The sequence below is a fragment of the Typha angustifolia genome, chromosome 1 (assembly GCF_048772165.1).
Source record: "Typha angustifolia cultivar Huaian chromosome 1, ASM4877216v1, whole genome shotgun sequence".
Taxonomy (NCBI): domain Eukaryota; kingdom Viridiplantae; phylum Streptophyta; class Magnoliopsida; order Poales; family Typhaceae; genus Typha; species Typha angustifolia.
In genome coordinates, this window is record NC_133239.1 from 7,024,944 (window position 1) to 7,052,433 (window position 27,490).

The window sequence follows — 27,490 nt, forward strand, 5'->3', positions numbered from 1 at the left end:
GCGGAGGTCACCTATAAGAAAGAAGCTGAGGGAAGCACGCCGTAACAGCAAAGGTAAGTCTTCAAAAATCCACCCACAAACTGGGCCAAGTCTTTACAACTACTGAGCATACAACACACAATTAAATGGGGGCAAACATATTTAATGGAGCTTGCAAGTAAATACTAAAAAATTGAGTAGAACAATTGGTAATCTATCTTGTACCAAGGAGTAAAATATCAATATTGGTAGACTAAACATTGGCTCCAAAGAGCAACGGAATGGTGCTCAAATTGTTAAAATGACTCATGCTGTATTGTACGAGTACCCAGATTCGAACTCCAGCAACACTAGTATAATTGGAACACTACAAAATTCCCACTTCTCTAAAAAGTAAGATATCATCACAAGGAACATTTCAGAAATGCTGCCTAGCTTGTACATGTAAGAAATCCAGTTTACCTTGTAGCACTTGATGGAATAAACAAAATCATTGCTTTAACATACAGGGATTTCATACAGTGCCAACAAAGATCTTAAATTAGATAACTCTAAAATGCCTTAACTCATTATATTTCTATCTAAGACATCTCACGGAATCTTGCGATGGCCTTCTTCTGAATAATGGTTCGATAACTATCTCCAGCTTGTGCCTCCAACAAGGGGTCTACTTTCCTCTGTTGACTCCCAAGTCCTGCCCTGTCATCCACGGCTTTTGCTTGCACAGGTTCCTTGATGCCACTACCATCCTTTCCAAGTCCCTGGATGTTCATAAGTAGAATAGGCACAAAAAAAAGGTACAAAAAAAAACAAACCAGTGTCAGCAAGAAGTATCTACAGCAGCTTAGAATGTCCACATTGCAGGAAAATCATCCAATAAATCTGCCTTCATCCTTCCAGCACATTCAATTTTGGGTTAGTCAGAGTAGTTGAGTGTGTGTATTCCACTACTAAAAAATACTAAACTATTACACAGTGGGGGAAAAGGATTCCTGCATAGAGATAATAATCTAAATGACTGATTTTTCCAGTATAATGAAAATAATGTTTTCAAGATATTCTAAAGACAATAATCATCAGACTCAAATTAGGATTCATGCAAAAATTACCTGAAAAAGAATGTGAAAAGAACAAGTGCAAAATTTAAGAGCATTTACATAGGATTAGATGGCAAATCCACATACAATCAGCAGTACCCGCAAGAGAGGTACTTTAAATGACAAGACATACTAGAGCAAGAAATAAACAGGAAAGAGAGGTACCAGTCCTTCTTGCCAGCCCATATTGCGAAGAATCCGGTTGCCCACGTTGTTTTCATCAATGGCACGATCAGCAGTGATCACCTCATAACTTTCAGTGTTACTAATTGTTTCACCAGCACCTCGTGGACCAACTCCTGGGGGAAAGGGACCAACTCCTGGGGGAAAGGGCATCGATCCTATCTCGGTTGATGAACCCTTGCGATATGGATAGTCACAAGCTTGACAAAAGGCATTTCCAGAAGATTAATATATGTCTTTAAAAGAATACAACGATGTATCAGTCGGAGAACTTCGTTGGGATAGTGAAGTATCTAATTACTATCAGTCAACGGAACCAAGTAAAATTCATCCACATTCTGCCGATATCTGATTTCCAAATTGATTACAGGTGAATTTACTGTTTAAAATAATCCACGATTTAATACTCTGCAAGATACCTATATAGGCAGAAACTAATACCGTCATTAAATAGAAAATGGCGAACCAGGTAACACAAAGTATATCCTAGTTCAGGCAAACAGGCTTGCACCAGCTGACCATGGTAGTGGCAAGATCTAACAGTGTGTCACACTACAGTACAAAAGCAACAAAAGCATCATTTACATGAATGCAGGGGAGATCATTGATGCTTACTTGAATCTCCAAGGTCTGATAGGTCATTCTTAGATGAAGATGATCCATATAAGTTTCGTCTCTCTGCTGCCCGGTCTCTGTAAGTTGTCTGAGATTGTTCCCTGTGGGCTGATTGGACTGGTGTCTCAGAAAACCTACGCTTGCCACTACCAGCAGACCCTGATGATGCATATGAACCAAGTGCTGATGCGTCTGTTTTATAAGGTGCATCTGAAGGAGACTCAGCATTTGCTACCAATGAACCACTGGTGCTTGTAGCAGAAGCAATGTTAACAGTGTTTCCCGTAACAGTAGAGAATGAGGTATCAGACTTTATAACCCCTCTCCCAGAACCTCTGATAACACCCATAATGGTACGTCCTGAATTATTACTCATGGGCCTGGGCTTTATTTGGGAATCCAAATCTACTGCTTGAGTGGAGACGGATGGTATAGCACCACGATTAACAGCTGTGCTATAGCCCAAAACTGTGCTTGCTTGCTTTGTATTTCCAAAATCAGATAATGACTTACATTTAGAGGATAAACTTACAGAGGCATTGTATGAATTATCATGCTTATCGTCTGTCAAACTGGATGGATCCCTGTCATCCAGCATAAATCGTGCAGCCTGCCCTTCATGATTTCTTTGCTTCCACATCGCCAAAACATTATTCATCTTCTTCTTATTAGCTAGGAGACTACTTTTTGATGCCAACTTAATCTCTTTTGACTTCTCCTTTTCTTTTTTCTCTGCAGCTAATGCTGCATTTGCAGCAGCTTGAACAGCATCAGGCAATGAAGCTTTCTCATTTGGTTTTACTGTAGCTGCAGGTGCAGATATTACTACTTTTCTGCTAGTATTACCATCTGATGTTTTTGATGATTCATTTTCCGCCGGCTCATTAGCTGCCTTATTGTTGCTCTGATCACCACAAGGAATATACTGTTGACTTTGTTGATCGTAGGAATACCACATTCCTGTATTGCCATCATAATAAAGCCCTGCATGAAATAAGAAACACAAAAGAGAAGCCAATTAAATGACTGGTTTTGTGGTTCACATAATGCCAAAGGTCAACTTCCTAGTCTAGGGAATCACAACAATGAGGTAATAAAGCTAGCAATGAAATGCTTTTCAACAGACAAATTAAATTGCTGGTAAAGAATAACTGACCTGTATTTCCATCATAGTAAAATCCAGAGGAAGCATCATAATAATAACCAGATTTTTCATCCCACACAAACCCAGACTGTGAAGCAGAACCACCTTTGGGAGCTTCTAAATTGGCATTCTGCACATGGCCATTAGCTGATTGCTTGTCATCAGGATTGTATTCTTTTGGTGTCCAACCTACAGCATCATACTGAAACAAAAGGGCAACGATATAAGACACTTGCCAGTGTTCTCCATATAATAGTATAGACAATAATACTAGACTAGCATAATAAGAAAATTAAGAATCAAGCAATATGTAAGAATCTGCTGACACCTTACACTTCCACAATATATTACATATGGAACTCTCAATAAAGTACTACAACATAAATGCATGAAGTCCAAAAAAAAATTAAGACAAGATCTTGATGACAATTCATGCAATATCCACACTAAATACTTGCTCAAAGATGGCCGAATACAAATTGAAGATTTGTAGTAATCTTTTTCCAAAGTTTGCTAACTCACAAATTACTCTAAAATCTTAAAATTTAATAGAGAAAAATGATTTTTATACAATAGCATTACCTTCTTCACTTCTAAGATCATGACAATTTAATAGGCTCAAGAAGTGGAATTTGAATTAATGGGTGGGCTTTTTATGCTTTAAATGGCAAATAGACCTTACGCAATTAAAACTCATAACCTCCTCCTCAAATACCATATTAACTCACCAATTACGCTAAAATCTGAAGCTGAAAGAGAACGATGATTTTAATTCTTTTATACTCCATCAGACATAAAAGAAAAGCAAACCAATGGGCAAAAAAATGGGTCAATAATGTTCCTATTTTACCAAGAAATACTGGCACTAATCAAGTATAACCACTCCAAAGGTGTCAACTTTCACAAGATAGCAATTTCACTTTTTATACAGTAAAATTTTGAATAATGGAAGACTTAGAAAAATGTAAATGTAAGCATATACTATTAAGGCAAGTATCAAAGACCTGTTGGGCAAATGTTGCCGCCTCAATTGCAGCTGCTGCAAGACTGCTTGACTGCGGAGCCCCAGACCCAGGTCCATGTATGCTTTTTGCATATGCTACACGCAAAACTTGCCCATTTTTCTCAAGTGTCGTTCCATTTGTTGCTTCAAGAGCTCTCGTCGCATCCTCCACCTACAATAACCAAAACAGAAAAAATAAGAATCCAACAGAAGGAAAGAAACAAGGCAAGGAAGCAAGCAGTCATTACTGAATGGAAGTGGATGAAAGCAAAACCCCTCGATACGTGAGTAAACTTATCTCTGACAAGTCGAAGATCCTGCCAACAAAGAGAATGATTTTAGCAGTAACAAAGCAATAAAACTATAAGCATAAGGACCACACTTCCAACCTTTATAGCTGCATGCTTGGCGAACTCATAACGGAGCATTTCCTCATCAGCATTTTCATCCAGACCACGGACAACTAAAACATGCGTAGGACCTGAGCATTTATAGTTGGTTAACAGCACATTCAAAATACTAAAGAAAATCAAAATTTCGCATTCCAGAAAGAATCTACCTGCTTCTGATCCCCTTTTCCCTAGTACTGCTGTAGTGGATGTCGATACATCAGCTGCTGGAGCATCATCAGTCCGCGGTTCATTGCACTGCATCAGTAAAATCAAACATAATAAACCCAAAAAAGCAATCACGAAAATCATAAATAGATTTCAGATATCTATTTATAGTAACAATATAGGTTAATATTGGCAAATAGCAGCAGCAATGAATATTGCATGTTAATAATATAAAAAGACGCACACTTCAGAAAGATTGACCAGGTCTTTCCACTTTGCTTAGCTTGTAAAGCATTTACAAGCTAATATGAAAATCTAATAGATTCTACGAAATTAGCAAGTCCCAAAATAAGCAAGATAACTCAAAGGCTTTATATATAAAGCAAATTGCCAGGGGATCAGGAGGAGAAAAAACCATACTTCAAACTGAAAAGACGTACAAACTCTACAAACTGCACACTAGTACTGCAAAAGGATGTAGAAAGAACCATTGTATTGAAAGGCGGTTGCCCTGAAAACAAAGAAGGCAGCCCCACCAAAAGAGGGCAGGCCACCTTGGTGGTTTTGGTGTTATTTTTAATATTTTTAATCAGCAGAATAGGTGTTTTTTTCTGTATTTATGTTTGCTAATTACTATTCTGCTGAGGGCCTAAGAGAGATTACTATTTTTTCTGCAAGTATGTGATTAGTATTTGTGGATTAACATGTGATTCTTGTTTGCTAATATGTATATTTGCTATTATGTTGAATACTGTTTGTGAATTAATTGTTATTCTGCTAGAGGAATTATTGCCAATTATATAAATAGTATTTATTATATATCATATATAATTATTTCTAATTTATTATATATTAAAAATGCTAGATTGTTTTGGCCCGTCTTGTTGCCCGCATTCAGCCTAGGCGCTCTGCGATAAAGTGACCGCTAACCGCGATCGTCTTTCAAAATATTGGAAAGAACAATTAGCTAATGGGTCAATCTCCAAATACTTCCACTAAGGACAAAATTCTGCACGGGACTAATGATGAAGTGATAGAAAACTCATCTGAGACAAAAGAGGATTCTACATGTTCAACAGAGTTCTATAACAATTAGCCCCTGATGAGTAAAATAATTTAGATCAAAGAACAAAAAGCAAAATTATGTTACTTTGCAACTGACCTAAATAGATGTTTTAAAAGAATAAAATGTGAAAATACAAAACAATGTGAAAGGATACCTGGAAACAGGATGTTCGACGCGCAAAATTTACACATCCACAAATAGTACACATCCAGTCACATGGTGCAGTAGAAAACCTGTGCTGCCCATATGAAGATTTTGTCAAACTTTCTTGTCCTAGAGAAGGTGCACCTGCCCCACCAGTTGGCTTACTACTGCAGTACAAGAGGTTTTATCAGCAAAAAGTATACAAGTTACTTGTAGACATATGAGGCCATTGGCAGCAGGCTAAGTAAAAAGATGTTTACATCAGCAATAGCTAGTCCAATGTGAAATGAGAACCATGTTCCCTCCAACTAGTCTGAAGCTTAAGCATATTATTTTACGTTTGGTAATTTGCTTTGATAATAAAAGTCTAAATTCAACTAAGTAGTACTATAAAGGAAAACTGAATATTTAAGAAGACATGAATCACAGATCCTTCAATATGCTTCCATGAAAAATAAAACAATGATATAATGTCAAAAACCAAGCATCAGCAAGATCATAGGTCATAAAGGAGAATGCAAACTCCATCTTTTCACTGGAAGATATCCATACCTAGATGAACAATCAATAAATAAACTCAAAAGCAAGGAATCAAGGCAGGTGTATTGTTCTGGCAACACTAAGGACCAAGCCAATAATTTATATGTCTCACCTTTCAGTTTATCCCTCCTAACACAACTTAAAGTAACAATTTTTCCCACCTGAGCAAAACTTAGATCAAATGAAGAAATTATATAGTGGACAGTTTCATAAATTCCGAACACTATCTAGTGGAGACCAGATTCTTGGAAAACTCTCCACCTGGAAGAGACACTGCATATTTATACAAACTATATTATTATGCACAAAAGTGAGGCATGAAAGTCATATTTACAATTAAACAATAACTTGTGTATCAGCAATTCAAGTTAAGACCGAGCTGCATCATGGTTAGGCTATCACCATTCAAGATAGGAAATGCACTCACATATTTAAGCTTTTTGCAGCATATTGTGGCCAAGCATGGGTTAGGTTTTTCTCCCTATGTTCCATATCATCCATAAACTTTACAAACCAAAACACAAACAGCACTGATAATAGCTATCAAATCAGATTGCTGGTCTCAATCATATCTACTTGTACTTGGTTCAATTTCTGGCGTTGAATACGCTACATTTAAATTCTCATCGGGCATGATCAGTTCATCTACATCATATTGCAACAAGATGGTCCGCATTTAGTTGTACTTCCACCATTTATGCTATAAGACCATCCAACATCCTCATCTTAACGTAGTCTTTCATGCTAAAATGCTAATAGGCCAATGACACAGCAGCATCACCACAAAAGAGAACTTTGATGATTCATGTCACAAATTAATGTCCAAAAGAAGCTGTATTATCCCCATTTGTGTTGATATGACCAGGAAATTTATATAACAAGTTATAAAAAGAAAGAATAGATAGAAAAGTGTGCTTCAGTCCTTTACAAACACAAAAGCATCGAGAACAGAATATTTGATATTTCAAAAAACTTGTACCTGTACTCAAAAAATAGCTTTCTTCCATCAATCACCAGACCGTTTTCTCCAATACCATTCATCATGTTACGAGCAGCTTCCTATATATCAGAGTTGAAGCTTGTAAGAATGGTATCAAGTGAGAGTGGAGCCAAAAGGCCCAATAGTGAAGATATGGCATTATAGGTACCACTGTAGGAAAATCAATAAATGCAAATCCACGAGAGATGCCAGAACTCCTCTCCTTTATCACACGCACATGCCTAAGAGGTCCCCACTCAGCCTACAACGCATTATACACTGATAAATAAACAAAAATAATATTACTTACAAAGACCATAAACAAGTCATAAGAAGAATTTGTACAAGAATTTGATATAGATCTTCTTCTGTCGTCTTCTGCGATAAACCCTTCACAACAACAGTGGCTGATGGGGCCTGCAACAGACAAAATATTTTCATATGATATCTCCTAAGTTGTAAATAGTTGTGCCAATATTTAAAGTCAAAGTATGATCTTACAACTGAGTCTGTATGTCTTCTCTCATCACGATCATGGTCTCTTCTTCGATCACTCCTCTCATATCTACTATCATCATAACTGTCTTCTCTGTGACTTCGCCCATAACTTCGACCTCTAGGAGATCTTGATCTTGATCGATCGTCATGCCCATGCGATCGAGAGCGGTCATGATGTCTATACGGACTTTGGTCTCTTTCATGACTCAGACCTCTTTTATCACGTTCACGATCACGTGATTCACGTCTTCGCCAAGTACTGTCCCTCTTGCCTCTCTCATGGTCAGAATCATAATTGTACCGACCATAATCATAGTCTTTTTCTCTACTGTTTTCCCTGCTTTGGTGAGAAATGCGATGGCGAAGTTCATAGTCACTACCAATCTCATCACGATCTCTACCCCCCATCCTTGCATGCCTATCAAAACCATAATCACGGTGACTATCTGTTTCATAATAGCTGTCAACATTATGATAATTATCACGGAATTTATCAACTCCTCGAAAGGAATCAACTTCATGATACTTGTCTGCATCACGATAGTCCATCTCATGAAATGAGTCATGTCTTCTGGATTCCCTAAGGAGTGGATATTCATCATCAAAATTTCTTTTAGGCTGAGGCCAAATGCCAGTCGCAGGAGGTGGTGGTGGATATACGTCTCTCTCATGTACATCGCGTTGGAATGTACTCCTGGCATAAACAGATTCTCTAGAAAAACCTTCATCCAAAAATCTCCTACCACTGTATGATCCACCAGCCCTGCCAAAATATGGTAAGTAGTAGGGGAAATGGGTATAATTTACAGCATAAAATATCTGAAGTACAATCAGAAAGTAGTGAAACAATTATCACTACTATAGAATCTATAGCATTACAAAGATAACAAAATGATAATCATAAAAAAGTTTCATGTTTTCAACTCAAGATCAAAGAGGGGCACTTTACCATGCTAGAATGAGAATTTCTATGAAAATGAATAACAAGTCACTATAAGAAATGTCAAAGCATTGACTCACCTGAAATCTGGCTCATTGACAGTATTGTACCCCTCTAGTGCCTGTAGATTCAACAGAATAAGTCAAGTCAGCAACAAATAATTATTGAAGGGGTAGGGAAATCCACTCCATATCAATAGTGGCCCACGGATTTCTGTGAAAGTTCTTTAGAATGAGAGGCCAATAAACATGGAGGCACATGAGCCATATATCTGCTATATCATCCCGGATAGGTAATAAAGGAGAAAACTGCAATTACGCTGTTATTATCCCATCCTTGTTGCAGGACATAACGCCCAGGATCCATTTCTTGAAGGCCGCACCAGTTTTATCCTATAAGTTCTTGATGATCTTTGCAGATGTGGAAGTGGTTGTTTGGAGGATCTATCCTGTAATGGATGCACAGAGTATAGACAGAGTTATGCCAGTGTCAATAAATAACTAACGTGCATGGCCAGCCTCATGGAACCTTCAAAACCAACCATCCAATAATCATATCATCTTCAGGCTCTTGCATCAATGATATAAGCCTTTGAAATTTGAAGTATATAAAACTAATATAATTGTGCAGCATTCTTAAGAATTAGAAAAGACAGAAGGCCTCTGGTAACCTACAAAAAAAGTCAAACAGCTTGAACAACCAAAGTATTACATAGGAGACTTCCCCAAGGAATCAAAAATACTACTAACAACGAATCAAAATAAATGGCCACAGAATATGGCACACAAATGGCACAATATAGAACAGGTGTGGCAAGAAACCTAATTTTATATCTAATTAGTAACAAAACATGACAACTAAAAAATGAAGAGAGAAAGAGAGAATTAGACGTAGAGAAATTGAACAATAATGAGATAGAAATTATGATGCCCAATGAATCCATGATTGCCTCTAAAATTCACTATAACATGCATACCTCACACTTAAATGCAAGAACTCCAGCAATAATTCAATGAGAGAAAGAATCAAAGAACTACAGATGAAATGATGTTGCATCATTAGGTATTGCATCTTATGGTATTAAACAAGAATTTGCTGTCTTATGTACCTATTCAGATTACTGTCTAACCTAGTGAGAAAATGAAAAATGGAATATCTGCATCCAAGCAAATTAATGTACTACAAAGTACTTTCAATATCAAATGCATTATTATATACTACTGCATCTGAATCGAATAGAATATGGAAGCATGATATTTGCAGCGAAGGATGTCCTGCAAATATGTTTAGAAGAACAAGTATAATAAAGTTTTGAAGGTCTCAAGAAAAAACTGAAAAAGATAAGAGCACATCACACCCTACAATCTATACCAGCATAAACAATCAATCTGCTAAAGGAATTAAAATATTATAAAGTATAAACATGATTTCTATGGTTAACTATTTTCATTTGTTTGTCAATGAATAGTTTTACACACATGATTTTTGTTATATAGTCTTACAACCAATCAAGAGGAAAGAAAAGGTGATAATACAGTAGAAAACAGGTCACTAGACCCAGGCAACAAAAACTTATTTTTCAACATCAAGATCTGATGGTCCACACTCAAATAGGTATTGACTCTAAAAAGAGAGAACCTAATGAACACAAGAACCAGAAGAGGATAAAGACAATCACATGGAAATGATGTACCAAATACTATCTTGATCATTATGTCATTGTGGACTTTGTATGTAAGATGAGATAAACTATTTATCAATCTTCTCTTTTTAATTATCACAAGTCATCAGAGCTTGATGTCTATCCCAAGGTTCCGAGTACTGAGATTAGAATCAGCCACTCAAGAAAACAAAATGTCTTAGTCATATTGACCATATTGGACCAAATTATCTTTTAATTAAGTTAGATTCTAAATATTATCTAAAAATGCAGAATTTTTTTAAAAAATCTAGAAAAAATAACAAAAATTTAAGAAAGTAATAACTACTCAGATATGAAGCCTAGAAATCAAAAAAGTATTCATTATCTCCCTTTCTCTACTCTCTCTCTCTAACACCAACAACACCCCCCCCCCCTCCCCCTCCTCTCACTCTCTTCCTCTTCATCTCTCTATTACTGCGGCAAAAATTTGAGCCTTCCTTCCTATTTGATTCATTGGAAACCTATAAGTTATCTAAATATTTCCTAGGTGTGTTATAATGAACATAAATGATCAATAGTATTCTTCATAGTATAGAGTCAAGCACTAACCAATTATAAAGAACACCATGCTTCCTTCTATTCTCATGGTTACTCGGGATGGCAATGCAATGATTGACTATAGAAACTTTGGTGAACATAAATCATGGACAAAAAAGGATGAATTATGTACAAGGCTAATAATTTAGTGGGGTGACCTAGTTGATTATAACCATGGTTAGAAGGATTGGCTGATCTCAATCTGGATCGGCCAAACCCGATCCCAATCTAGCCCGATCCCAATCAATTGACTGGAATCGGGCAGGATCAGCTTGGATCGGCCGATCTAGATCGAGATTGGTGGGTTTGGGTAAAGTAGTGCATGCATGAGCTAGGTTAATACAGAGTACTAAAGGTATGGAAAATCGTGAGCATGAGCTGGTTAATTAGTTCAAGTGTAATAACTAACCTCTTGTGCTGACTTAAGGAAAACGCAAGTTAATATTTATTCTTGGTATGTGTAGTGAAGGTGACAATAAATTAATTAAAGTGACGACACTACATTGAGTTTGCTAATTAATTAGATTATATATGATCTCTTAATTACATAACCAATTGGGTCTAAATTTCTCTCTTAATATATATAGAATGGTTGATTAAAAAATAAATTCCTAATATAGAATGCTCCTTATTTTATTCTCTCTTCTTTATTATTATTATTATTATTATTATTATTATTATATATATATATATATATATATATATATCTGCAAGACAATTAAGTAAGTTAGTAATTTTTTAATTTTTAGGGTTCACGTGTGAATAATTATTATTTTCTTATTTTTTGTCATTTTTTTCTAAATTTTAGAAATTTTCTTACATTTTTAAATAATATTTAGAATTTTCTGTAATTAAAAAAAGTCAAGTTTGATCCGAATGACCAATACAGCTGATACGTATCATTTTTTCGAAAAGCCAATCCCAAATCTGATCCCGATTTTTCAGACCTTGATTATAAGTTTATACATTCCAAGTGGAAGCACCTCTCAATTATGACATACAATGTGAGACAACAACAATCGGTTTTGCTTGATGCGAAGGAGAATCTAGATGACTTTCTAATCACAACAAAGTATTACTCTTTAAACCCACTAAATCTTCACTTAGAAGATTAAACACCGCTCTCATTCACCAATATAAGAAATGATGCTTTTAACAATGGTAGAGAATTATCTTTAGCTAATTGATTTTGAAGATAATATAGCCTAAACAATCACAGGAACCACCAAGACATACATGCAATAGATGATGTAACTTTGCTACATCATGGCGTTTAATCTTCACTTAGAAGATTAAACACCGCTCTCATTCACCAATATAAGAAATGATGCTTTTAAAGATGGTAGAGAATTATCTTGAGCTAATTGATTTTGAAGATAATATAGCCTAAACAATCACATAAACCACCAAGAGATACATGCAATAGATGATGTAACTTTGCTACAAGATTATCTGATTAAAATGGTTGATGTCTATTTATTTCAAGCTGACAATTCATCAAAGAAAATATTTTTATTCCAAACAATCCGATATTCCGATGCTCATTTATCATTTCAATTATTACCAAAAGATTTATAATATTGTAGGTGCTTCATGTAAAGAAACGTTATGCATATAGAATTGGTCAAAATAGGTCATACCGAGAATTTAGTAAGTTCAAAATTATCAAGCACTGACATATCATTTCAAAGATGAAAATGGGTCTGATATTGACTGCAGAAGCAAATCCATACCTCAACTAAACTCTACATTTGGCCTTAGTTATGTTCACAGATCCACAACTAACGGACTGCTAATTCAAATAAACCAAATGAGCTTATCCATAACTCTCAATATAAATCCAATTATATGCCCCAAAGTGCTGGATCAGGCAGCATATATGGAACTAAAAATTATAATCATGATAGAAAAAAGCCTTTCAACTAGCATAAGAAAGCTAGATAATTAACAAGAAAATAACAAGAACAAGTAAAAGTAACAAAAGAATCCATACCCAGGTCAGAAACGGCCGATCAGCTAATTGGACCGAACGATACAACACGGGTCGACGAGGAATCCAAGGAGTTCACACCAAGTGAGAATCCGGTGGATCCCGTCGAGATCCCAAACCCTAAAAAAAGCGAGAGATAGGAGAAAGATAAGAACGAAAGGTGGAAGTCTGCGGCGATCACGGTGGCAGAGGACTCGAGAGATTCGAAGTCGGTGATGGTTTCGAATGAGGAAACCTAGGGCATCGATGCGTTGGGTCCAATGCTGAGGAGAAAGAAGGGGAAGAGGAGGAGAAGGGGAAGGGAAGGGGAACGAGAGAGACGATTTTTGGTATAGCGGCGAGAGAAATAAATAGGCGAGGAGTAAGACGGATTGGATTAAATAATTGGATCCGACCCGCTAAGATGATTTTCTTTTTAGGACCGCTAATGTTGATATAAGAATAGCTGAATATGACGTGTGACTTGTTCAACTTGAAAAAAAATTACTGTTGATCCGAATTAGATCCATTTTATGAGAGGAGATCTAACATCAAAAAAAAAGGAAAAGTAGGAGAAGAATAGGCTGCAATCTCGACGGTATCGAATTGGCGTGATAATACATCTCCTGCTTTATTTTCCGTTCATTTCTTATATTAAATTTCATAATCATACTCCGGCAATTTTGTGACCTATCTCTACTGTGTCGGAGTATGTATATGCTATCCCATAAAGTATGGAATACTCCTTTGATCAGTTTCGATAATGAATTGTCTACCGATCAAATAAGGCCTTCACTTAGTCATCGCATGCAGAATTACCAACATCTCTCTCGTAAGTCGATAATTGCTAAGATTTTTATGATAAAGTCTTACTAAGAAAAGTAATGGGATGTCATCCTTGCATTAGTACAACTCTTATGCAAACTCCTAACTCCATTACATTCCACAATGAGTTCTTCGCTGAAATTCAGTAGCGCTAAAATGGGCGTCATCGTATTTCAAAGACTGTGGTGGCTTCATCCGTCCATCTAAAAGAGTCCTTCAACAAAGAAGTGAGAGGAGCAGCGATCTTACCATAGCCAGCGATGAAGCGATGATAATATCCAATCAGCCCCAAAAATCCTCGCAATCCTATGGTAGTAGTAGGAATCGGCCAAGCAGTCATACATGCTACCTTTTAGCCTAAATACTCCACTTGTGGTACTCCCCATAGGCACTTGGACTTCTTGATCTTTAGCTAGTTTTGCTTTGGCAAATTCAGCACATTCTCCAAATGCCGCCAATGCTCCAATTCAGTCCTGCTATACACCAAAATATCATCAAAAAATATTAAAACATACATTCGTAATAGAGGCCAAAATATATCATTCATGAGGCTTTGAAAAGTAACTGGAGCATTGGTGAGACCAAAATGCATCACCCGAAACTCGTTATGCTCGTCCGGAGTCCGAAATGCAGTCTTGTTCACATCCGTCGGGTAAACTCTAATTTGGTGATACCCGAACCTCAAGTCAAACTTGTTGAATATAGTCGCCCTTGCAAGCTCGTCCATCAACTCCTCTATAACCGAAATGGGATACCAATCCTTAACGGTAATAGCGTTTAGTGTCCGATAGTCGACACAAAAACGCCATGTCCCGTCCTTCTTTCGCACCAATAGCACAAGTGATGAGTAAGAGCTATGACTTGATTGAATGAGGCCTTGCTCCAACATCTTGACTACCATTTTGGAGATAACTTCATTTTGCACATGTGGATACCGATATGGCCTCATATTCGCCCATGCAGCCCCGGGCACAATCTCTATGTGATAGTCCACCATTCTCCTTGGTGGCAACTCCTTTGGTTCTTCAAACAGTCTCGCAAATTTGTCTAATAAATTAGACAACTCGATGGTAGTATCTAGACTCATTTGAGGCTCGTCGCTTGTTGGTCCTAACTGTAGATGATAAGCCAAATCACTCGCACATGACAGCCCCACCATTGGCTGCATCGTAGGAATCGGCAAAGATCGAATGCCATCAAGCCGCACATCTTTGTTTCCTTGCTTAAATTTCATCCACGTGCTTTGAAAATCAAAAGTGACGGGTCCCAAGATTTATAACCACTGAGTGCCAAGAACAATGTCCGCTCCTTACAGCGCCAATGGATATAATTCCACAATGATGTCATGTCTTTACACCTAAATACCGACCCGATGACACTAGCTCTCCGCATTAAGCTTCGTGCCGTCTCCAATAGCAACGTCAAACCTCGTGGTCGATTCAATATCCAACCCCAATCTCCTCACTAACCTCTAGTCTAGAAAGTTATGTGTACTCCTGGAATTGATGAGAATGTGCACACAATGCTTTCTAACGAGTCCGTCTACCCGTAATGTCCTCGGCGCGGAAGTACTCGAATATACATGCATCGATATTTCAGCTTGGATATCTTCTTCCGCACCCTCCTCAACGGCCTCCTCATGGACCTCCTCCGAACACTCTCCATCACCAACAACCTCATTGTCCTTCTCAAGACCGTCGATGAGCATCACACTCCAGATCGGTTTGGAACACCGATGACTGGGGGTGAAACGTTTCATCACATCGAAAGCAAAGACCCTTCGCTCTTCGCTCCTCCACCTAGGCAAGTGTGAAAGTTCGAATAGGGGGTCTTATACCTCCTCTAACATCGGAAGAAGGTTTCAAAAGTGGTCGTGGTCTAGTACTCGTAGTCGTTGTCACTATCTTTAAACCCGCAGAATTTCTAGCCGGCATTCTAAGCGCAAACCGCCAATCTCAGTTGCTCCAACTTGTTTTTGCTGCCATCTTAAGAGTCTTATGTTTTTGCTCCATCCTCATAGCTTTCTCAAAGGCCTCTTCAAGAGTGGTAGGACAAAGAACACGAACATCCGCCTATATCTCATCCCGCAGCCCTAAAATGAATGTGCTCATCAATGTCGGTTCAGGCCAAGGTGGCTCACAATGACTACTAACTCTTTCAAATTTAGCTTGGTACTCCAATACGGTCGTCCTCTGAATCATCTTGCTTAACGTGGCAACAAAATATTTATACTTCATATGCCATTGTCCCAAATCTGCGTGTAATTCTCCTACAAAAGTCAGCCCAATGGGTAAATCCTCCACCACGAATAACCGATATCAATGCAATGTCGTTCCTTGGAGGTGAAAGCTTGCCATTTGGATCTTTGCATCCTCCGCTGTCCCTTAACAATCAAAGTATTGTTCAACTTGAAACACCCAATTTGTTGGATCACCACCTTGAAATTTTGTAAAATCTAAGCGTGTGGTTCTCCCCCGAATAGCATTGTCAGGTTCGCGAAAGATCCTTAGTTCATGTTTAAATCTTCGTGCATGTTGATCTCCTTCTCTAAATCCTCAAGCACGTCCATCAAATCTGAACTTTTATGCATTTTGATCTCCTTTTCATCCTCAAAGTGCTAATCATCCTCTTCGATGAAGCGCACTAGTGCCGCTCACCTCTCGGGTTCCACTACCGTCGATCTTGGGTTTTGTAACGGAGGTGGCAGATAATGTGTAGGCATAGGTAAATGAGGATCATTGACATTAATAGGTCGCACCTAGACTTGCGGGGTATCAGTTCGGTGTGGTCCTACCGTTGGTCCTTCTTGAGGCACCGATCGTCGTCGAGGAGATGATAAAGCCGATCGGTTCATGGCATATGCCTTTAAAGTATTATGATCATTCTGTATTGCGTCAACTCTATGCAGCAATGTTTGGAACATGCCCCTAAGTTCATCCACCAAGCCCATATTCACACCCATGGACGTTGGTTAACTTAGTCCTGCCATGGTCACTCCAAAGGAATCGGCCTCATGATTAGGGTTATCGTAGGTTGAGTCTTCTCTTATCGGTGTGCTCTCCATCGGTCTCCTTGTCGACATCATCTTTCTTGTTTCAACCATTAATAGAGGTCTGAGGTTCACCTGGCTTTCATACCAATGATAGGGCTACGGAACGATTCCTTCAAAATCTGAATTTATTGTAGCAAGCAGTCTACGCAACCGAGGAAAAATATTTACTAAATATTTTTTCGTAGCTAGAAAATTACAAAACTAAGTGAAATCAATCCATAACTCTCTGATCTATATTTTTTGTATTTATGCCCTTCACAGATTCGAACTGAAACTAGACAAAAATATGATATATTGCGGATGATGGTGGTGGTGACAGATGGAGTGGATGTTAGGGTTATGGATAATAATGGAGATGAGAGTGGATGGTTGATGTTATTTAAGAGATAAAGATGAAGGGAAAGAAATGGTCGAGATCTCAAAGAAGAGGGAGGACTCGATAAACGAGGGAGATTAGATGTTAGAAGAGACCTTGCTAACAGTAGAGGTGGTAGGTTAGTGAAGAGGGAGGAGAGAGATTAGGGTAGAGAGAATACAGAGAAAATAGAAGGCAAGAAATCAATAATCTAATAGCATAATGAATTTAGCTACCATCCACAACTTTATAAAGGTTAACCAATAAGCCAAAATATAATTATTAACCATAATTCTAGAAGATTCCCATCGATCGCATTCGAACGTGCTCGATCATGTTCGAACACACAAAAAGCGTTCTCTATATAAGCGAACACGATGCAAGCATTCGAACGCGGCATTCGAATACGCTCGACCGTGTTCAAATGCGCATTTTGCATTCTCTATTTTTGCGAATCTGATGTAGACATTCACAAGGGCATTCGAACATGACCCCTTCCGCATTTGAATGCGACCTACAAATATTTTATTTTAATAAAAATAAACAACTATTGCAATAAGAAAATACCCTAACTAAATGTATTATAATACCCCCTCCATCTTCCAAGGTTTGATGAATGATGTCTTTCAGGTGTCATTGAGGCAGTTTGTGCTAGTCTTCTTCGACAACATCTTTGTGTACAGTCGCTCATAGAAGGAGCATTTTACTCACCTTCGCGAAGTGTTGCAGAGTTTGAAGGTCAATGAGTTGAAGGTGAAGGAGTCCAAATGTTTACAGGACCAGCCAAGAGTGGAGTATCTTGGCCACATTTATTTCAACGACGGGAGTGGAAGCCGATCCCGCCAAGGTAAAAAATATGGTGCGATGGCAAATTTCAAAGACACCGAAAGAGTTACGGGGCTTCCTTAGATTGACGAGCTACTACCGTCGATTCGTCGCCAACTATAGCAAGATTGCCTCTCCCTTGACATCACTACTGAAGAAGGGGGAGTTTCACTGGATTGAGGCGGCAACGAAGGCCTTTGAAGCATTGAAGAAGGCAATGACCACTGGTCCAGTTTTGGCATTACCCGATTTCACCAAACCCTTTGTTGGTAGAATGTGATGCTTTAGGAACTGGAATTGGAGCTGTATTCATGCAAGAAGGAAGGCCGGTGGCGTATATGAGAAAAACATTGTTAATGAAGAACCGGATGATGTCTACCCATGAGCAAGAGATGCTAGCTATTATCCATGCTGTCACATAATGGAGACTATACCTCATCGGTCAGCGATTCATGGTATGTACTGAACAATGAAGTATTCCTTACTTCCTTGGGCAATGGATCCACACTCTGGCACAGCAGCGATAGGTGACAAAGTTGTTAAGGTACAACTACGAACTAGTGTACAAGAAAGGAACTGAAAATCGAGTCACCGATGCACTATCTTGGCAACCCGAATCGGCCAAGTTAGCCATGATTTCTATTCCAGTATTTCCCTTCCTTTTGTAGATTAGAGCTGCATGTGTGGAAGATCTAGAGATGAGGAAGCTCATGAAGAAAGTCGAAGAAGAACGATCTAGCTATCCCGGGCTAGAAGTGAAGGACGGTTTACTACTAGATCGAGGGCGAGTAGGAGTATCGGCTAAACCCGAACTATGGGTGACTTTGATTTGCCACTTCCACGATACTCCTATGGCGGGGTATGAAGGAAATTTTAGAACCTACAAGAGATTGACACAAAATTGTGTATAGGCAGGGGTGAAAAAAGAGGTGCTATCCTATGTTCAAGCATATGAAGTTTGTCAACGTGTCAAGGTGGACTCGACGAAACCAACGGGACTACTGCAACCCCTATCCATTCCAGAGCATATTTGGGAAGATGTGACAATGGACTTCATTGAAGGATTGCCCCAGGTCAGAGGAAATACGGTGGTAATGGTGGTGGTCGACCGGTTGATGAAAAGTGTGCACTTTTCAGCTCTAGCGAACCCGTACACTACGAGGAAGGTAGCAGAAATTTTTGTGAAAGAAGTAGCTCGGTTGCATGGAATGTCAAGGTCAATTGTTTCATACCGTGACTCGATCTTCATGAGTCACTTTTGGCAAGAGTACTTCAAGCAGCAAGGTACTGAACTGAAAATGAGCTCGGCATATCTTCCTCAAATCGACGGGTAATCTGAAGTCGTTAATCACTGCCTCAAGCAATATTTATAGTGCTTCTCCGGGGAGCAACCGAAGAGATGGCTATCCTACCTACCTTGGGTGGAGTATTTATACAACATGGCTCATCACACCGCTATTGGGATGACCCCTTTTGAGGTAGTCTATGGGCGTGTACCACCAACATTAAGATCTTATGACCGGCCGAGCGCATTTAATCGTACTAACATAGATGAGGTACTGGTGGAACGGGATGAGGTACTCAAGCGGCTCAAGCTTCATCTAGCAATGGAACAAAACTGAATAAAGCAAGTGTATGACCGCAAACACAAGGAAAAAAGCTATGAAGTTGGTGATTGGGTCTAGGTACGACTCCAACCGTACCGACAAATCTTGGTATGAACTATTCAAAACTAAAAGCTGGCACATCGCTTCTTTGGTCCATTTCAGATCCTGAAGAAGGTGGGAGCGGTTGCATACAAGTTGGACCTACCCGAGTCATCCCAAGTTCACCTTGTTTTTCATGTATCCAACTTGAGAGTCCGAGTTGGTCTAGTTGAGCAAGTCGTAGCACAACTACCCAAGCCCAAATTAGAGGAAATTGAGCCCACTCTAGAGAAAGTCTTAGCATGAAGGAGGGTCATATGTGAAGGAAGAATAGTCAGATCTTAAGGTGTGCATGGCAACCAAAAAGATTACGATGAATAAATATTGAGTTCTATCCTCTCTCCTGTCTCTCTACCCTAATCTCCCTTCTCCTTTATTCAAGCCGTAACCGTGCGCCATCTCAATGTCGGTGATCTTCTAACCTCCCTTGTCTGTTGAGTCCTCCCTCCTCCTTGGGATCTTGGCACCTTATCCCCCTTCATCTTTATCCCCTAAACTCCACATACCATCCACCCTCACTGCCATTATCATTCCTAACCTTATTATCACCAACACCCGTCACTTCTATCATCACCCCCACTTTTACGTATTTTTGTCTTAGTTTTAGTAAGAATTTGTGAGGGGTGTAAATACTAAAAATGTAGATCAGGACATTACGGATCGACTACCCTTAGTTTTGTAATTTTCCAACTACGGTAGAATATCCGATGAATATTTTTCTCTGACTGTGTGGGATGCTTTCCTACATTCAATCTAGATCGAAAAGTGAATGTCGGACCATAACAGGATTCTACTCCAAACCCTAGCCACCATCTTCCTCCACGAGCTACCATACTTTAAGGCCAACCATCACCACCCTTGGCCATCCGCTGATACTCCTACGACCATCGCAATATCATATAGTTACACTTATGTCCCATTTTGATATTTCCTCACTATTTATTTTTTAGCTTTTCACCTTGACCTCGGATTTAGTGAAAAAGCTATTAGATCTGTAACTCGTGAGGCTATGTCATAATTTTCTTACATTTAAATCCATCACCACCCATAACTTTTTTTCCTCTTTCTTCACCCTTTATCATGTGCAAACCTTGCTTGGAGGCACCCATGTCTAGGCCTTCATCTGCACCATTATCTCCACATCGAACGCCACCATCGTCTGCATCTTCATCCTCAATCTCTCCTCTTCATTCCACCACTCCTCATTCACCCTAAAACACATTAGTCACCACCATGTTTTAGACTCCTTTAGAGACCTACAACTCCAACTTTAGCCCTCTAACCCAAGATCAACTCCACCCCCCTCCAACACCACCATCAAAACTTCGTTGATATTAGACCTAGCTATGGTCAGAATCTAAGAAGGGCATGAATATTACGGAACGAACCCATTTAGTTTCATAACTATTGCCAATTCTAGAGTAAATTTGGGAAGACGTGTCGATAGATTTTATCGAGGGTTTTTTCGAGGCCAAAGGATACTTGGTGGTCTTAGTGGTGGTCGACTGGCTCATTTTTTAGCCTTGGCGCACCTATTTTTAATAAGGACAATTGCTGAAATTTTTGTGCAAGACGTAGCAAAGTTGCATGGGATGCCAAGGGAGATTATCTTCGATAGGGATCACATATTTATTAGCAACTTTTAGGCAGAGTTCTTCAGATTGCAGGGGATGCAGTTTACCCTCAGTTTGGGAACTGCCTACCACCCCCAAATGGACGGCCAAATTGCGGTTGTCAACCACCGCATTAAGCAGTACTTGAGGTACTTCATAGCGGATTGTCCAAGGGAGTGGTTGCGGTATTTACCTTGGGCCGAGTGGTCGTATAATACTACATAGGATAACAACATTCAAATAACTCCCTTCGAGGTGGTATATGGATGAACAGTTTCAGTGTTGCAAACATATGACAGATTAATTGTGATGGAAGATTCAAAGGCAGACTTGGAACTGATGGATAGAGATAAGACCCTGAGGCGACTTCCAAGCACATCACTGTAGCTCAAAGCTGGATGACACATGTCTATGACCGAAGACATCGTGAGCGTGAGTTTGTAGTGGGTGACTGAGTCTTTGTGTGGGCAAAACCAAACCATCAGGTGACAATGCGGTTCGTACAAAATCAGAAGTTGTCATATTAGTTTTTCAATTCATACAAGGTGTCAGAGCATATTGGACCCCTAGCCTATCATTTGTAGCTGCCTAAGGGGACACGAGTATATCTGATTATCCACGTCTTAGTTCTTTAGGTTAGGATCAAACCAGATCTAAACCATAGGAACCGACTTGCTGAAGCCCGCTGAAGATTGTGAGATGGATGAGCTAGTGCAGGTCCTAGCCAAGCGGCGGTGTCAACAACAATAAGTGTTTGAAGGCTAAGTGGCTATAACAGCCCACCGACAAGCTGACGTGGGAGATAGAGGATGATTTGATGGACAGTTTTCCCCACTTTGCACCTTGAGGACAAGGTGAGGGCAATGTGGTGGGTTATTACAGTTCGTGATTAGAAAGTAGTTTTCTTACTTATGGATTGTTGAATAGTTAGATTGTTGCTAGAATAAGCCTAGAGAAATTAAGTCTTGCATTTAGGCGTTCGAACGGCGCAACTTGGCTTTCGAACATCGTAGCCTAAGAGGAAAAGAGTAGTTTAGGCATTTGAACTTCCTAGCTCGACGTTCGAATGTCATAGCTCAAGAGCAAAAGAGCAACTTAGGCGCTCGAATGCCGAACGACTGCTTGATTGCCTAACAGATAGGTTATTTTCTATTATAGTTTATTTATTATTTTGGGGCATATGACTAGCCTCTAAATATGTGGAATGGTAGTCACTTTGACATTATTGAACATTTGAGTATTTGTTTGAATCTATGTGTAAGCTAATCTTCTCCCTCTTCCTTTTTTCCCCTCGATATCCATGCTGAGATTCCTCTTCCGGTCGAGGCTACACCTTTGTCATTTCTCTCCTCAATTTGGCGACCCTCCTATTGGTAGGTAGCCCATTCTCCCTCTTCTTCTACAATACTGACCGATCCTTAAGTCATTTATTCTCATCTTTTAGCCGATCTAAGTTAAATCTCCATTAACCTAACCTATTGCATAACTACCCCACAACTTCCCGAAAACATCTTCATCCGTATCACCCTATCTAAATCACCGTGCCTGCACTACCTCAATCTCCACAATGACCTTCTCTTTCATTTGAACCACTCTAACCCCCAATCTACTCATAAAAAGTAGATCAATTATAACACCCAAACCCTAACCACGCGCATGACACAAGCCCACACAGTACGTGCAAGGCACCTGGCAACTTAGTTAGTTACCGACAATCAAATAAACTTATATCAACAATATAATTTTATGCACAATATCTAAACTAAGAATAACTTATGTCTAAATATCAACAATACACTAATAACCCGAATAGGGCCCCAAACAGGTCACAATATGTCATCAAGAGCACCCCACAATTACATATACACAATGGTGGTATATATATAATATAGCAAGTACAAAGTCATCTGCTAACAAAAACGACAAGGAAAAATAACTTCACTCTGAAAGTCAATTAGTACATCATATAACATGACTCATCTAGTATAACACTAACCACACTCACTCCTCAAGCGCTAGTAAGAACTCTAAGGGAGTCTCATGCTCTACTTGTTCATCTGAATTTTTGGTCATGAGCGAAAGGCTCGGTGAATAGATCTTACCCTGAATCAATAATGCCAAATAGAGAGTAAATCATGTATTGGATACTATGAATAAAAAAAAGCATGATGTCATGTATGAGCATGTATATATATACCCTCGATATTATATATATAAATAAAATCAATATTATCTTATGAATGAGCATATTATATCTTTAACCAAAAATATATTTCATAATGAAATTATAATATAATATCACCTAATATAACAACATATAAAGTATAATAATAAGGATCGAATGATACTAGTCACATTAGTAATGATGCATAATGCATGCCAATCACTCGACATCATATATGTCAAAGTCAGATATAATCTACATATCTCTCACTATCATAGTCATCCATCTCAACTTTGAATATCAACCACCATGCTGGACTATGGTGCCCGACTCCAAACTCGATACAAATCATGCCACAAGCTCAAAGCATACCATGTCATATACTAAGGGTATCTTTAAAAATAATCATACCTTATTATACGCTAAGGGTATCTCTGAAGATAATCATATCCTGCCATACGCTAAGGGTATTTCTGAAGATAATCATACTCTGCCATACACTAAGGGTATCTTAATAAATAATCATATCCTGCCATACACTAAAGGGTATATCAATAATAGTTGTACACTATCATACGCTAAGAGTACAACCATCAACCATCACTATATTCTGTCATACACTAAAAGTATGTCAAGTACCAGTTCAAATCAGATTTCGTTCTAGCCGTCACATCACATATACATGTATTTTCATAATTTTCTAATATATGATAAACCATATGTATATATCCAGTACTACAATAGATCATACAACTTAGGAATTTAGGTGGTAAAGAGGCCAAGAGAAAAATGATGTAATACAATCTCCAATAATGTATCTAACACATGCATCCCCATACTAGTCTATCATATGCATACTTATGTTGGAGATTATCTCGAATCATAAACTCATAATAGTATAGTCATCTCCAATCATTTCTATACATCACCAATATACTCATATTCTATATCAATCTAATCAAATGCATGATAAAATATGCTCGACTAAAATCATCTCTAGATAAAGTCATATAATCATGCTGAACGCCAAAATATGCATATGCATAATTATATAATAGATCCTAATTTGAGAAATGTGTCTAGAGGATAAGATTACTCGTTGCAATTGTAGTTACCAAGCAACCCCTTTTTCACGTTTGCTACCACAACGATTAGTCCTTGATAGAAAGCTTCACAGGGTCTTAAATAGGGGTTCAGAATCTGAAATTATTTATAACATATAATGTCAATCTTTTACTAATTAAAATTATCCCGGCTAAAAGATAATTTCTTGTTGTAATCATATACTATTAATTCCTATGTTTGTTTTGTTATTTATTATTCATAATCACATTATATAATAATTTATTTAAGACATAATCATTTGACTATTAATCTCTCTAATAATCAAGAAAATAAGAATAAATTAATGCAAGTACTTACATATAAATATATGTACATAACTCTAATAAGTTTTATACTTAGCTAGGATTAATATAGTAATTATATTGCATGTATTTTGCTAATCATGGTATAATTAGATTTATTTACTAATCATGATATAATTAGATTTAATTCATAGAAATTAAATACTTTAGATTAACTACAATAATTAAATAACTAATAACATAATTAAATAATTCTTTAAAAAAAATTAACAAAAAGTATGTTTTTAAATAGTGTTGGGCTTAGCTCAACACTTCAATGCCTCAAGGTGCTAGGCCTAGCCCAGCACCCAGGTGTTGCGGGCGCTAGGCCGAGCCTAGCACCCAAACACACCCATGCGTTGCGAGCGCTGAGCCGAGACTAGCACCTAAGCGCATCCATGCGCTGTAGGATGCTGGTCCGAGCCCAACACCACTACAGCCAAGGGTTGCCCAAGAAGAAGAAGAAGAAGAAGAAGAAGAAAGAGGGAGGAGGGCCCGGGCCATAAGGGAGGGGAACAGTTGCTGGTGGCTCGGTCCACTAGTGGCCCCGAGAAGGGAAAATGAGAGAGGAAGAGCTAAAGAGCGAGAGAGAGAGAGAGAGAGAGAAGAAAATAAGGAAGAAGAGAGAGAGAGAGAGAGAGAGAGAGAGGTTCATCGACGGGTAAAAGGGTCGACGACGGCTCTTCTCGGTGGTCGGAGGCTGCTACGAGACTAGAGGAAGAGAGAGAGAGAGAGAGAGAAAGAGAGAGAGGTTGAGAGAATGAAAGGAGGAGAAAGAGAAAATTAGAGAGAGAGAAAGACTAGGGTGGTCCCGTGGTGGCAACAGAGTGGTCGGTGGGCTCAGTCCCACCTCCACATGTCGTCGCGACGCTAGGTGGGAGGGCTCGGTGGAGGTGCATGGCACCTCCACCGTGGCCGTTGCATGCAATGCATGCTGGGCATGAGGCCAGTCGCAACGTGGCCGGTCACCACGTCGTGCCCTGCTAATTTTTTTTTACTTGGGTTATCATATCAATCCCTTACCAAAAGCCTCACCCAAGCCTATTTATCCTTCCCTGCATATGATATCGAGTTGGGATCAGGATGCAACATATATGCATCTTGTGTATCTTGTAACTGAGTAAGAATCTATCAAAAATTGTACTAGCTACTTTTTATTTTATTGTTGTGATACTTATGAGCAAGCATCAACATGTTCATCATATATTTACATTACTCTTAGACTATCTTGAATTATACTTGCAGGGCTGTATACTCACAACCATCAGGTGGAATATTATAATGCCCCTGCCCGGCACGGGCATATGCATGCCCACGCGCCCACACGACACGTACGGCTCATGCTACAGATCGGGCGGGGCCTGCCACACATAGATACACTCCTATGTATATATAATTATGACATCATTAAATAAAACATGCTAACATATCCATGCTCATATAATCCATCACCAAATAAATCATATCATTAACCAAATAAGTTTGTTAATATATGAATATCCAAGTCCGCAATAATATACACTAGACCACTACATAATTTGATAGGACCCACACAGATCACGACAAAGTATCAAGGTACAACTAAAACAACTAATACAAAAAAAATACTATGATTCGACCTGTATTATACAAATCATCATCTAATACAAAAGAGTATAAATATCAAACACTAGTACAACTCAAATTCTATATAATCTATCATCTATATTATCTCGCATCTATAGCTTACCTTATCATCGTTCTAAAATATCTCTTCAAGATATCTCAAGTTGCTATCACGTATCACATATCTAAGGGGTTAGAAAAGAAATAAAGAGAGTCATGAGCAAAAGGCTCAGTGAATAAACCTTACCCTGAATCAGTGAAGCCAAACAAAGAGTAAATCAAGTATTGGATAATATGAATCAGAAAGAACATCATGTCATGAATGAGTTTATGAATGTGTTCTCAATAATAATATATAAATGAAAGGTAGATAACATGTCATAACTGATAAAAGTATATAACCCTCGACAATAAATAAATAAATCTTTATATTATACTATCATCATAACTCCCTTTCAAATATGACACATGATGTATGTCGAACATGACCATGCTATGATATCAAATGCAACCATATATGATGTATATTGAATACTTGATAATCAAGTAATCAGATGATAATAAAATCATATGCATTTCTCAACATCTCAGTCATTAATGTCATCTCTGAAAAAACCCCTAGACACATATATGTATCTAACCTTTAGGCAATGATATTATTCGTTCGCTTAAGTAAAAGTCAGAGGAAATATTAAAAACGAAAGTAGAGATGAACGCCAAGATTTTAATATGGAAAAACCCAAAACAGGAAAAAACTACGGATCCAAACTCGGATCAAAACCAATCACTATGATAGTAGCAGTTACAAGACTGACTCACAAAACAACCCGTCGATCCAAACAACTTTGTTTCTCTCAGTCTTGCTCGTTAGAACCCACGATTCATTGCTTCTCATGATTGAAGTCCAACCTTAGTAGCCCTCGAGATTGATCTTTCGTTTAGATAGCCCTTAAGCCGAAAGATTAAGATTTGTAGATGAGAAGGAC

The 27,490-nt window shown here is 38.4% G+C and overlaps 1 protein-coding gene across 3 annotated transcripts; it reads right to left on the reverse strand.

Annotated features, from left to right (window-relative positions):
• Positions 1-335: 335 nt before the first annotated feature.
• Positions 336-13,307, reverse strand: LOC140765232 (SUPPRESSOR OF ABI3-5). 3 transcript variants are annotated; one of them, XM_073104218.1, is made up of 16 exons: positions 12,978-13,307; positions 9,064-9,193; positions 8,826-8,866; positions 7,809-8,568; positions 7,653-7,724; positions 7,477-7,569; positions 7,308-7,387; positions 5,799-5,952; positions 4,581-4,668; positions 4,411-4,502; positions 4,270-4,338; positions 4,023-4,193; positions 3,031-3,220; positions 1,875-2,858; positions 1,242-1,459; positions 336-740 (listed from the first exon to the last, which is right to left on the reverse strand). In XM_073104218.1, exons 2-16 carry the CDS (start codon positions 9,109-9,111, stop codon positions 561-563), a joined length of 3,240 nt encoding a protein of 1,079 aa, XP_072960319.1. In that variant the 5' UTR covers positions 9,112-9,193; positions 12,978-13,307; the 3' UTR covers positions 336-560. The 3 variants fall into 3 exon arrangements, with proteins under 3 accessions (XP_072960319.1, XP_072960327.1, XP_072960312.1); XM_073104226.1 differs by having other exon boundaries at positions 5,799-5,955; positions 7,809-8,550; positions 12,978-13,306; XM_073104211.1 differs by having other exon boundaries at positions 5,799-5,955; positions 12,978-13,306.
• Positions 13,308-27,490: the final 14,183 nt, after the last annotated feature.

Excerpts from the sequence above, each read along its gene's own strand:
- LOC140765232 (XM_073104211.1), bottom strand. The coding sequence starts at position 9,111 with ATGGATCCTGGGCGTTATGTCCTGCAACAAGGATGGGATAATAACAGC. Across the intron at positions 4,339-4,410 it reads CCAAGCATGCAGCTATAAAG|GATCTTCGACTTGTCAGAGA; the intron begins GTTGGAAGTGTG and ends CTTTGTTGGCAG. Across the intron at positions 4,194-4,269 it reads CTTTCATCCACTTCCATTCA|GTGGAGGATGCGACGAGAGC; the intron begins GTAATGACTGCT and ends TGGTTATTGTAG.